This window comes from Hippopotamus amphibius, chromosome 6 (genome assembly GCF_030028045.1).
Source record: "Hippopotamus amphibius kiboko isolate mHipAmp2 chromosome 6, mHipAmp2.hap2, whole genome shotgun sequence".
NCBI classification, from domain to species: Eukaryota; Metazoa; Chordata; class Mammalia; order Artiodactyla; family Hippopotamidae; genus Hippopotamus; species Hippopotamus amphibius.
Genome location: NC_080191.1, coordinates 71,811,069 through 71,823,626, shown reverse-complemented (window position 1 = coordinate 71,823,626; position 12,558 = coordinate 71,811,069). Strand labels below are relative to the sequence as shown.

Sequence of the window (12,558 nt, the reverse complement as noted above, 5' to 3'; positions counted from 1 at the left end):
CCCTCTCCACAGATGCATTGGGAATGCACCAAAAGACGCAATAATTCCCACAGAGAACCAACTGAACACCAGCAGACGACCTCGGACACCAGAAAGGACGGCAAGGAGCCTGACATAACCAGTAGGGAGGCATCTATGACAGCTCAAAGAGGGTGAAGCGGCGGAGCTGTGGCAGACGGGAGGGAGTGAGAAACATACGGAGGGTCCGCACCGCAGCTCAGCGTTCCCGGACTGAGACGTCAATTCACAGCTGAACAGAGGGTCTGGGAGCGGGAGCGTGGGAACCGGAGAGCTGGTTCAGGGTGAGAAACATTGTTGCCAGTAAGGTGATGGACCGAGAGGACAGGAGGGAAGAGGTCCGCGGCAAGGAGGGCCTGCCCCTGAGAGCTGCCCAGCCATGATGGCGGCTGGAGGCTGCGGGCTCACGGGGGGGCGGGGGGGGGGGAGCCGCGAGCATAGCCTCTCTCTCTCTTTCCACGCCTCTGCAACAGGCAATGGAGAGACACCCTGTGGGCCACCTAAGGCGCTCAGGGATAACAGGAACGCTCAGGCACTCATGCGGGGCTGGAATAAAACCCCTTGGAATGGCCGGCAGCAGGGAGGCTGCTGAGAAAAAAAAAACCCAAGAGAGGCCCAACTCTGAGACTTCATGTTTACACCTGAGCCACCGGCGTCCCTCTGCAACAGGCACCTCCAAGCCCAACTGAAACAACAGTGCGCCACTGCTCACTCACTCCCAGGGAAAGGAGCCACTATTGTACCCTCTCCCTCCCCACACACTAATGCTTACAGACGAACAATAAAGGAAGCTCTGCTGGTCACAGAATAATACAAAAAAACCCAAGGCAAGTAGAAGGACACTTACAGCTGAGACTCTAAGGAAACAGAAATATTAACATTAGTCTGAGGCTTGGACAGTCTTCTATAAACACCTCTAACGCCAGGACAAGCAACCCCAAAAGTCTGGACAACCATGAGGAAACAAAGAAACACCATGCAGGCAAAGGAGCAGGAAAAAAACCCATGAGACCAAATAAATGAGGAGGAAATAGGAAATATGTCTGAAAAAGAATTTAGAGTAATGATAGTAAAAATGATACAAAATGTCGATAACAAAATAGAGAAAGTACAAGAAAGAGTTCATAAGAACTCAGAAAAACAAACAGCAATGGATAACAAAGTAACTGAAATTAAAAATACTCTAGATGCTATAACCAGCAGAATGACGGAGGCAGAAGAACAAATAAGTGAGTTGGAAGATAGAATGGGGGAAATAACTGCCACAGAGCAGGAAAAAGAAAAAGAATAAAAAGAATAGAAGACAGTCTCAGAGACCTCAGAGATAACATTAAGCACATCAACATTCGAATTATAGGCATCCCAGAAGAAGAAGAAAAAAAGAAAGGGTCTGAGAAAATATTTGAAGAAGTTATAGTGGAAAACTTCCCCAACATGGGAAAGGAAATAATTAATCAAGTCCAACAAGCGCAGAGAGTCCCATACAAAATAAACCCAAGGAGAAATACACCAAGGCACATATTAATCAAACTAACAACAATTAAACACAAAGAAAAAATATTAAAAGCAGCAAGAGAAAAGCAACAACTAACATATAAGGGAAAACCCATAAGGATAACAGCTGACTTTTCTACAGAAACTCTGCAGGCCAGAAGGGAATGGCAGGATATACTGAAAGTCCTGAAAGAGAGACACCTACAGCCAAGAATACTCTACCCAGCAAGAATCTCATTCAGATTTGAGGGAGAAATCAAAAGCTTTCCAGACAAGCAAAAGTGAAGAGAATTCAGCACCACCAAACCAGCCTTACAACAAATGCTAAAGGAACTTCTCTAAGTAGGAAACACAAGAAAAGGAAAACACCTACAAATACAAACCCAAAACAATTCAGAAAATGGTAATTGGAACACACATGTCAATAATCACCTTAAATGTAAATGGATTCAATGCTCCAACCAAAAGACACAGACTGGCTGAATGGATACAAAAACAAGACCCTTCTATATGCTGCCTACAAGAAACCCACTTCAGACCAAGGGATACACATAGACTGAAAGTAAAGGGATGGAAAAAGATATTCCATGCAAATGGAAGTCAAAAGAAAGCTGGAGTAGCAATACTCATATCAGACAAATTAGACTTGAAAGTAAAGACTATTACAAGAGACAAGGAAGGACACTACCTAATGATCAAGGGATCCATTCAAGAAGAACATATCACAATGGTAAATATCTATGCCCCCAATATAGGAGCACCTCAATACATAAAGCAAATGCTAACAGCCATAAAAGGGGACATCGACAGGAACACAATAATAGTGGGAGACTTGAACACCCCACTTACATCAATGGACAGATCATCCAAACAGAAAAGAAATAAATACACACAAGCTTTAAATGACACATTAGACCATCTCGACTTAATTGATATTTACAAGACATTCCATCCAAAAACGACAGACTACACTTTCTTCTCAAATGCACATGGAATATTTTCCCGGATAGATCACATCTTGGGTCACAAATAAAACCTCGGCAAATTCAAGAAAATTGAAATCATATGAAGCATTTTCTCAGACCACAACACCATGAGACTAGATATCAATTACAGGAAAAAAACTGCAAAAAATACAAACACATGGAGGCTAAACAGTTCACTCTTAAACAACCAAGAAATCACTAAAGAAATCAAAGAGGAAATCAAAAAATATCTAGAAACAAACGACAATGAAAACACAACAACCCAAAATCTATGGGACGCAGCAAAAGCAGTTCTAAGAGGGAAGTTTATAGCAATACAGTCCTAGCTTAAGAAACAAGAAAATTATCGAATAAACAACCTAAGCTTACACCTAAAACAATTAGGAAAAGAAGAACAAAGAAACCCCAAAGTGAGCAGAAGGAAAGAAATCATAAAGATCAGAGCAGAAATAAATGAAAAAGAAAGGAAGGAAGCCATAGCAAAAATTAATAAAACTAAAAGCTGGTTCTTTGAGAAGATAAACAAAATTGATAAACCATTAGCCAGACTCATCAAGAAAAAAAGGGAGAAGATGCAAATCAACAGAATTAGAAATGAAAAAGGAGAAGTCACAACGGACACCTCAGAAATACAAAAGATCATGAGAGACTACTACAAGCAATTATATGCCAATAAACTGGATAACCTGGAAGAAATGGATACATTCTTAGAAAAATACAATTTTCCAAGACTGAACCAGGAAGAAATAGAAACTATGAACAGACCAATCACAAGTACAGAAATTGAGACTGTGATTAAAAATCTCCCAACACATAAAAGCCCAGGACCAGATGGATTCACGGGCGAATCCTATCAAACATTTCGAGAAGAGCTAACACCTATCCTTCTCAAACTCTTCCAAAATATTGCAGAAGGCGGAACACTCCCAAACTCATTCTACGAGGCCACCATCACCCTGATACCAAAACCAGGCAAAGATGTCACAAAAAAAGAAAATTACAGACCAATATCACTGATGAATATAGATGCAAAAATCCTCAACAAAATATTAGCTAACAGACTCCAACAGCACATTAAAAAAATCATACACCATGGTCAAGTGGGGTTTATCCCTGGGATGCAAGGATTCTTCAATATACGCAAATCAATCAATGTGATACATCATATGAACAAATTGAAGGATAAAAACCATATGATCATCTCAATAGATGCAGAAAAAGCTTTTGACAAAGTTCAACATCCATTTATGATAAAAGTTCTCCAGAAAATGGGCATAGAAGGAAATTACCTCAACATAATAAAAGCCATATATGAGAAACCAAAAGCCCACATCATTCTAAATGGGGAAAAACTGAAAGAATTCCCTCTAAGAACAGGAACAAGACAAGGGTGTCCACTCTCACCATTATTATTCAACACAGTTTTGGAAGTTTTAGCCACAGCAATCAGAGAAGAAAAAGAAATAAAAGGAATGCAAATTGGAAAAGAAGTAAAATTGTCACTCTCTGCAGATGACATGATATTATACATAGAAAACCCTAAAGACTCTACCAGAAAACTGCTAGCACTAATTGATGAGTTTAGTAAAGTAGCAGGATACAAAAGTAATGCACAGAAATCTCTTGCATTCCTATACACTAACAAAGGAAGAGCAGAAAGAGAAATTAAGGAAACTCTCCCATTTACCACTGCAACAAAAAGAATAAAATACCTAGGAATAAACCTGCCTAAGGAGGCAAAAAGATCTGTATGCAGAAAACTTTAAGACACTGATGAAAGAAATCAAAGACGACACAAACAGATGGAGGGATATACCATGTTCCTGGATTGGAAGAATCAACATAGTGAAAATGACTGTACTACTCAAAGCAATGTACAGATTCAATGCAATTCCGATCAAATTACCAATGGCATTTTTCACAGAACTAGAGCAAGAAATTTTACGATTTGTATGGAAACGCAAAAGACCCCAAATAGCCAAAGCAATCTTGAGAAGGAAAAATGGAGTTGGAGCAATCAGGCTTCCTGACTTCAAACTATACTACAAGGCCATAGTGATCAAGACAGTATGGTACTGGCACAAAAATAGAAAGGAAGATCAATGGAATAGAATAGAAAACTCAGAAGTAAGCCCAAACACATATGGGCACCTTATCTTTGACAAAGGAGGCACGAATATACAATGGAAAAAAGACAGCCTCTTCAATAAGTGGTGCTGGGAAAATTGGACAGCTACATGTAAAAGAATGAAATTAGAACACTCCCTAACACCATACACAAAAATAAACTCCAAATGGATTAAAGACCTACACATAAGGCCAGACACCATAAAACTCCTAGAGGAAAACATAGGCAGAACACTCTATGACATCCATCAAAGCAAGATCCTTTTGGACCCACCTCCTAGAATCAGGGAAATAAAATCAAGAATAAACAAATGGGACCTCATGAAACTTAGAAGCTTTTGCACAGCAAAAGAAACCATAAACAAGACTAGAAGGCAACCCTCAGAATGGGAAAAAACAGTTGCCTACGAAACAATGGACAAAGCATTAACCTCCAAAATATACAAGCAGCTCATGCAGCTTCATACCAAAAAAGCAAATAACCCAATCCACACATGGGCGGAAGACCTAAATAGACATTTCTCCAAAGAAGACATACAGATGGCCAACAAACACATGACAAGATGCTCAACATCACTCATCATCAGAGAAATGCAAGTCAAAGCCACAATGAGGTATCACCTCACACCGATAAGAATGGCCATCATCACAAAATCTGGAAACAACAAATGTTGGAGAGGGTGTGGAGAAAAGGGAACTTTCCTGCACTGTTGGTGGGAATGTAAGTTGGTACAGCCACTATGGAAAACAATTTGGAGGTTCCTTAAAAAACTACAAATAGAACTACCATATGATCCAGGAATCCCACTCCTGGGCATATACCCAAAGAAAACCATAATCCCAAAAGAAACATGTACCATAATGTTTATTGCAGCACTATTTCCAATAGCCAAGACATGGAAGCAACCGAAATGCCCATCAACAAATGAATGGCTAAAGAAGATGTGGCATATATATACAATGGAATATTACTCAGCTATAAAAAGGGATGAGATGGAGCTATATGTCATGAGGTGGATAGACCTAGAGTCTGTCATACAGGGTGAAGTAAGTCAGAAAGAGAAAGACAAATATTGTATGCTAACTCACATATACGGAATCTAAAAATGGTACTGATGAACTCAGTGACAAGACAAGAACAAGGACACAGATGCAGAGAATGGACTGGAGAACTCGAGGTTTGGAGGGGCGGGGGGTGAAGGGGAAGCTGAGACGAAGTGAGAGAGTAGCACAGACATATATATACTACCAACTGTAAAATAGCCAGTGGGAAGTTGCTGTATAACAAAGGGAGTTCAAGTCAAGGATGGAAGATGCCTTAGAGGACTGGGACGGGGAGGGTGGGGGGGAGTCGAGGGAGGGAGGGAATACAGGAATATGTGTATAAAAACAGATGATTGAACTTGATGTACCCCCAAAATAATAATAAATTTTAAAAAAATGCAGAGAAATTGGAACCCTTGTGTGTTGCTGGTAGGAATATAAAATGGTGTGGCTTCTATGAAAGATAGTATAGTGGTTCCCCAAAAATGTAAATACGGAATACCTTATGACCCAGCATTTCCACCTCAGGGTATATACCCCCAAAGAACTGAAAGCAGAGGTTCCAAGAGGTATCTGTACATCACCATAGCAGCATTTTCACAATAGCCAAAAGGAAGAAGCAATCCAAAGGTATACCGGCAGATGAGTGGATACACAAAACGTAGTATGTACCTGTAATGAAATATTATTCAGCCTTAGAAAAGAAGGAAATTCTGACATATGCTACAACATGGGTCAACTTTCAAAATATTATGATAAGTGAAGTAAACCAGACATACAAGAACAAATGTTGCATGATTCCACTTACATGGGATATCTAGAGCACTCAAATTCATAGAGACAGAAAGTAGAATGGTGCTTGCCAAAGGCTGGCAGAAGTGGGGAATGGAGAGGTATTGTTTAATGGATACAGAGTTTCAGTTTGGGAAGATGAAAAACCTCTAGGGACTGATGGTGGTGATGGTTGCATACACTGTGAATATACCTAAAGCCACTGAGTTGTACACTTAAAAAATGGTACATTTTATGTTATGTATATATCACCAAAAGAAGTTCTGAAGTTTTAAAAATAAGAATATAATAATGAAAATCAGAACTTCCTGACCAATGTACTAGGGTGGGAGAAGACTAATTGAGAGCTCCCCAAAGCAAAAGATCATCCCAGGGAACAAAAGATGTTGCTGGGACATCCAGGCACCCTCCCCATGTGGTCCTTCCTCCACGGCCAACCTTCAAGGATCCAGCTTTGCTCTGTTCAAGAGCCCTTGTGGTACTTTCTTGCCAAGTAAAAGGAATACTCTGTCCAGGCTGTGAGGAATCACACTTCCCTATGCCAGTGAGAAGCTGGCAGAATATTTATGCTGTGCCAGCTGTGGTCCTCCTACCCTGACTAGTCCTGGAAATAGACTGCTTTCAAGACTCTCCTTTCTGTAAGTTTCACCTCCGGTGGTCCCTGTCATTATCTCACTGCATTTCAGCATAAGTCCACCACCAGTTATCCTTCCGAAGCTTCCACGGATTTCTCATGGGTTAGATTTAAAATCCGTTGCTTCCCCAGGACAAAAGGAAGTGCCTCAATCTCATAAAACCAGCTCCAGTCTCTGGGAAATGTTTCCTGGAGACCAGCTGCATTTCATGGACCTGAAAAATAGGAATGCCAACATTCATATTTTGCCAAGTAAGGAAATTTGTAAAAAAAGACAACTATCATTAACAATTATTACTTCATAGACAAAAAGTTATTTCAAGCACCTTCCAAATAGGAGAGAGATAATCTCACAATAAAAATAGTTCTCTGCAAGACAGAAGAGATGGCCGTCTGGCATCAGTATTTTCACAGTAAGCAGACACTTCCATGTGGGTCTGTACTACATCGCCTCTGTCCACTGCACTCACGAGATAGCTACCCAGAATGGCTTAAATATTCACTCTCTCTGACAGCAAAGAAAAGGGACTAAAAGAGCTCTAGTGAAATTCCCGTCCAGATCTATGATTCTAGAACTTAATAAAATATTGGGTTGCTTTCCACTTGCATTACAAACTCAATGATGTGTGTCTGTTTGTAAAAACTGTGTGTGTGTGTGTGTGTGTGTGTGTGTGTGTGTGTGTGTGGTACAATATGAATAAGGTTCTATATTATGGGCTGAGTTGTGTTCCCCAAAGTTTATATGTTGAAATCCTAACTCCCAATACCTTTCTTTTGTTTGTTTTTGTTTCATGTCTTTATTGACAGGAGGAAAAGAAAAAGGGTCACATCATTTCAGACTTTATTCAAACACACAAATGTAACAAAGGGCACCCACAAGTGACAGGTATGGTCCCTAAGGCCTGGCTCAAAGGCCACGCTGGAGGGTGTGGGTGACTTCTCAGCCCTCCTCCCTCAGCATCTCTGCCCCCTCCTCCTCTTCATCTCATGGACACCCCTGCAATCAGGTAAATTGTGCAGAAACTAAGTTACTCTAGAGGAGGTTGGGCCCTGCCTCACTGCCAAGAAAGAGGAGCAGGTTCTGAGGAAAAGATGGAAGCGGCTACTGAGTCATCACTCAGGAGATGCCAGGCTGCTCCCTGGGTCTGGCCTGAATCACCCGCAGCCTTGGACCTGGGCAGAGAAGGAAGCAGAGAGACACTCCCCATGTGGCAGCCCTGGGCAGCTGAAGAGTGTGGGTCACTGCTCACGTGATACCCCCAAGCCAATGGGCAGACCTCTGTCTATAGTTACTCTCCCAGGGAGAGAAGGCTTTCAAGAAAAAAACACCAACTTGGTTCATAAAGGGCTTGGGTAAAATACTTTTCCAGAAACCTTAAGAAACAAATCACTCTCAGATTCCTAGAGCATTGGAACAGCTGAGCCTGTCACTGGGTTGCCAGGAGGAGGGAAACCTGGTGAAAGCCAGCCCTCTAGTTCCTCAGAGCACTTAGCAAGGGGCTCAGCAGTCTTTTAGCAAGCTCCACGGTGGACCTCTGAGAAGTGCGATAGAAACAGTGCATCCCGAGGGGCTGGCTCATGGCTGCCCTGCAGCCTCCTTGCTCCTCCTCGCTGGGTGGGGACCAAAGGCTGCTCATCAGGCAAGCCCCAGAAAGCAGACCTGATCGGGCACGAGGCCCCAGCTGCAGGTGCTTTCCCTCCTTTCAGTCTGACGGTTCTTACTTGAATTGGCCAAAGGGCACCTTGCCCACAGTTCTCTGTCCGCCTCGGAGCAGCTTTTCCTTGATACACTCAAATCTTTTTTCCCCCCTGAAAGATGACAGGATGGAAGCCTGCAAGCTTTCTGAAGGGGTGACCCTTTTTGCTGTAGGTAGCAGTTCCTCTAACATTTTACAGCTGCAAAAATCCTGGGCACGGGCCAGACTTCCAAGGTGCGGACATGCATGTTCACATTGGTGTGCAGACACAGCGTGTCCGCAGACGCCCTGGACACACGCTTCTACCTACTCTACACACAGACACATGAGGGCAACGTGAGAATCCTGGAGAAGAGAAGAGTTAGGCCATCGGGGCAGGGGCAGGTCACAGGCTCCAAAGACATTTGGCACGGTCAATAGTCATTTCCAAACAAACCCAGACCCACGCAGTAAGCAGCTGAGCTGTGGAGGAGAGAGAACCTCAGCTCTGAAGGTACCTAGAAGCCATGTGCTTGAGGCAGCTTTTACGGATGGAACATTCTGCTCGGGTACCTCCCCCTCCTCCGGACCATGTGCCACACTAGGAAAGTCACCTGGGGAAAAGTCGTAGTTCTCTGGCCCCTTTCATTGCATGACTGCTCACCAAGACTCAGAAGCTCAGAGAGCAAGTCCAGTTACAAACTCTGAGGTCACAGCCCAAAGGAGGGCTTCACTCCTCCGGGTCGAGCAGCGTTTCATCCTCGACGCCCTGGCACTCCACAGAAAGAAGTGGCGGTGAGGGCTGGGGTCAGAGACGGGGGAGTCCTCAGACTGCCCAGCAAACGCACACACGCTGCGGGGGATGGTGCAGGCTCAATGACACCGCCAAGGTCAGAGACCAAGAAGAGACACAAATATCGCACTTTCGGTCAAGGCATTTCCAAGAGACGATCACAAAAATGACAGCACTTTTGGATACTACAACATAACACATTTGGCAACTTTCAAAGAAACAGCTGTCCCCACCCCAAGCCATCCCTTTATCCTCGGTCCCAGTTTAAACAGCCGGGGAAGGAAGATGGGCCCACGGAGGGCAAGAGAAGGCTGCGGAAGCAGTTACCCCAACCACCTAAAGCGCCCATCTGTCTGTCTCCTGATTGGCGTAGATGCTGCCGGCCTCAAACCTCTTCCTGGGGAGAAAGCAAGCTATATGGGGTGGTCCAGGCTGCTGAAGACAAATGAGGCAAAGCTGAACACAGCAGCAGCTGGTGCCCTGAACTCAGAGCTGCAATCCCCAGTCTCCAACCACAACCAGGGACACCCCCTCGTCCCCCTCCTCCCAGAGGTATTGTTCACAGGAATGTGGGGTATTCTGGCAACTCTATCCTTTACCCAAACCTCAATTCAACAACCTGAAGCCAGAATCCTTTGTGTCTGCTGCATTATTCTGGGGTGCACAGGAGGGGGAAGACTGTTACAAAGCAGCTGCCAACGTCCAATGCGGCACGTTCAGGTGAAAACACGGCACATCTCAGGGACAACCCTCTCGCTTGCTCCGGCTTCCGTGAAGTACAGCGTGTGCAGGGACCCAGGCCTTCCTCTTCCTCTCCCCATATCCCTACATGAGCTCCAACTGGAACATGGCCCAGCTGCTCTTATAAAGATTTATTGTAACACTGGCTAAGGAAACAAAAGCAGGTTTCTGAAAAGGTATTCTGCAGCCGGAAGTGGCCTCTGTCTTCGGCTTCCTGTGGGTGGGGAAGTAGTTCCTTTGGTTTTGACCAGAACACTTCTCCACTGGGGGTCCAGGCTCCGCTTGGCTTTGCAGTAGCTTGGTTACTGTACAGGAGCAAGACCTAACTTCACAGAGGCGCTCTGCGGGGTTGCTCTCTCATCGTTTAGGACTCCGGCGTTTACATCCGAGATCCTCTCTCCTGAAGAATCTTTGCCTTCTCGCTTGGCTCGATGACGATGCCATTGGTAGAATTATTTAGTTCTCTGGAGACGACACACAGGAACTCTGCCTGATCCTCATTTCCGTAGTTATAGGAAGATCCAATGCTGATTAGCTGTTCGAATTTCCAACCATCAGACATAGTGGACACCATCTGCGTGAGCTCCTCTTCTTGGCACTGCAGGACTCTGTACACATGCTTCACGGGGCCCTGTGAAGTTCTGTTCTCGTTATCCCGTATCCTTTCCTTAACCAGTCGCACGAGAGATGCAATGTTGTAAAGCTCCGCTTCCTCCAGCACACCTTCTTCTGCCAACTCCTTCGTAATGATGAGCTTCCCATGGCGGAGGCAGTTTAGGATAGGACCAAAGTAGGTAGGGTCCCTGTCAGTCAGATAGGCCCCTGTCTCGTCCTTGTCTGAGTCCAGCTCCGGGTCCTCCTGGCAGCAGAGGCGGCAGAGAAAAGACTTGGGCTCCCGGCCTAGGGTCTGCCTGGTGGTCACGAAGTAGGTGCCGCCCATGTTCAGCCGGACCCAGCGGGCTGCGCCACCGCCCCCTGCGCACTCGGGAGGTCCGGGATCCGGCTCCAGCGGCTGCGCGACGGCGGTGGGCTGGCCGCCGTGCCCGCAGGGCGTGGGGCCGGCAGGGCGAGGGCTGGGGGGCCCGCGACCCGGGCCGCCCCCGCCGCCCAGCCCGCTCCCGCCGCCCCCTCCCAGCCCCGCCATCGCCGGGTCCAGCTGCAGCTCCGCCATCTCGGGCCGCCGCCGCCGCTCCCCAATACCTTTGAATATGACTGTATGTGGAGACAGGGTCTTTAAAGAGGTAATTAAGTTAAAATGAGGCTGTTAGGGTGGCACCTCATGCAATCCGACTGGTGTTCTCATAAAAAGATGTGACTAGGACACACGGAGAGACACCAGGGGCACTGCTGCACAGGGACAACCATGTGAAGAGGCAGCAAAAGAGTGGTCATCTCTAAGCCAGAGAGGACCAGAACAATCCTTCCCTTACGGTCCTCAGAGGAAACCAACCCCGCTGACACCTTGATCTCGGACTTCCAGTCTCCAGACTGTGAGGAAATAAATTTCTGTTGTTGGAGTCACTCAGGTTGAGGTATTTTGTTACAGCAGTCCTAGCAAACTAATACAGCTGCTGAAATTAATTTTTTAAAACCGATGTTCTCTTTGATGAATTAGACAAATTGTCCTAGAAAGGTCATTCAAAATAACTTACTTCATATCAATCATTCTTACTGTCACTAAACAACAAATAAATTTTTGGAAAGAAAACCAAATGCCACTAATCTATCCCGCTATATGCCACCTTCAAACAATACATTTATCACGTTCCCATCAACATGTTCTTCAAAAAGAAAAGAACATGAACATGTTGAAATTAGCATAAGTCAATTCAGCCCACTAAGGATATTCTAAACACTGTGAACTTGACTTTGAATAAGTTAGTGGAGGTTGAAAGGTCAAGGCTTGTACCCCTAAAGAATTCAGAGAATTTAGGCTTGAATTTAGAACTATGCTCTCCCCTGCTGAATTTCACCCTCTTGAATACACACACACACACACACACATTAAGAAGCATCACAGAAGCCTGATGACACAAATATAACAGGTACAACATGGTCATAAAAAAAGAAAGGGTTCATAATGGCCAAGGAGCCTGGGGGGGGGGGGGCTCAGAGATTTGCCCTCCTGTCCCACCTGCCAGCCTGTACTCCATCTCCTGCTGTCCAGATTCCTGCCTACCTTTGAGGGTAGGGCTCAGTCACTGCTTCCTCCATGGAATTCTGTCCAAGTTATCTCAGCCCACGAGGACTCTC

At 44.8% G+C, this 12,558-nt stretch overlaps 1 protein-coding gene across 1 annotated transcript; it reads right to left on the bottom strand.

The window, feature by feature from the left end:
* Positions 1-10,615: 10,615 nt before the first annotated feature.
* On the bottom strand, positions 10,616-11,476 carry LOC130855771 (BTB/POZ domain-containing protein KCTD2-like). The gene has a single exon (XM_057739741.1). The coding sequence runs from the start codon at positions 11,474-11,476 to the stop codon at positions 10,685-10,687; it is 792 nt and encodes a 263-aa protein (XP_057595724.1). The 3' UTR covers positions 10,616-10,684.
* Positions 11,477-12,558: the final 1,082 nt, after the last annotated feature.

Coding starts and splice junctions, on each gene's coding strand:
- LOC130855771 (XM_057739741.1), bottom strand. CDS start 11,476: ATGGCGGAGCTGCAGCTGGACCCGGCGATGGCGGGGCTGGGAGGGGGC.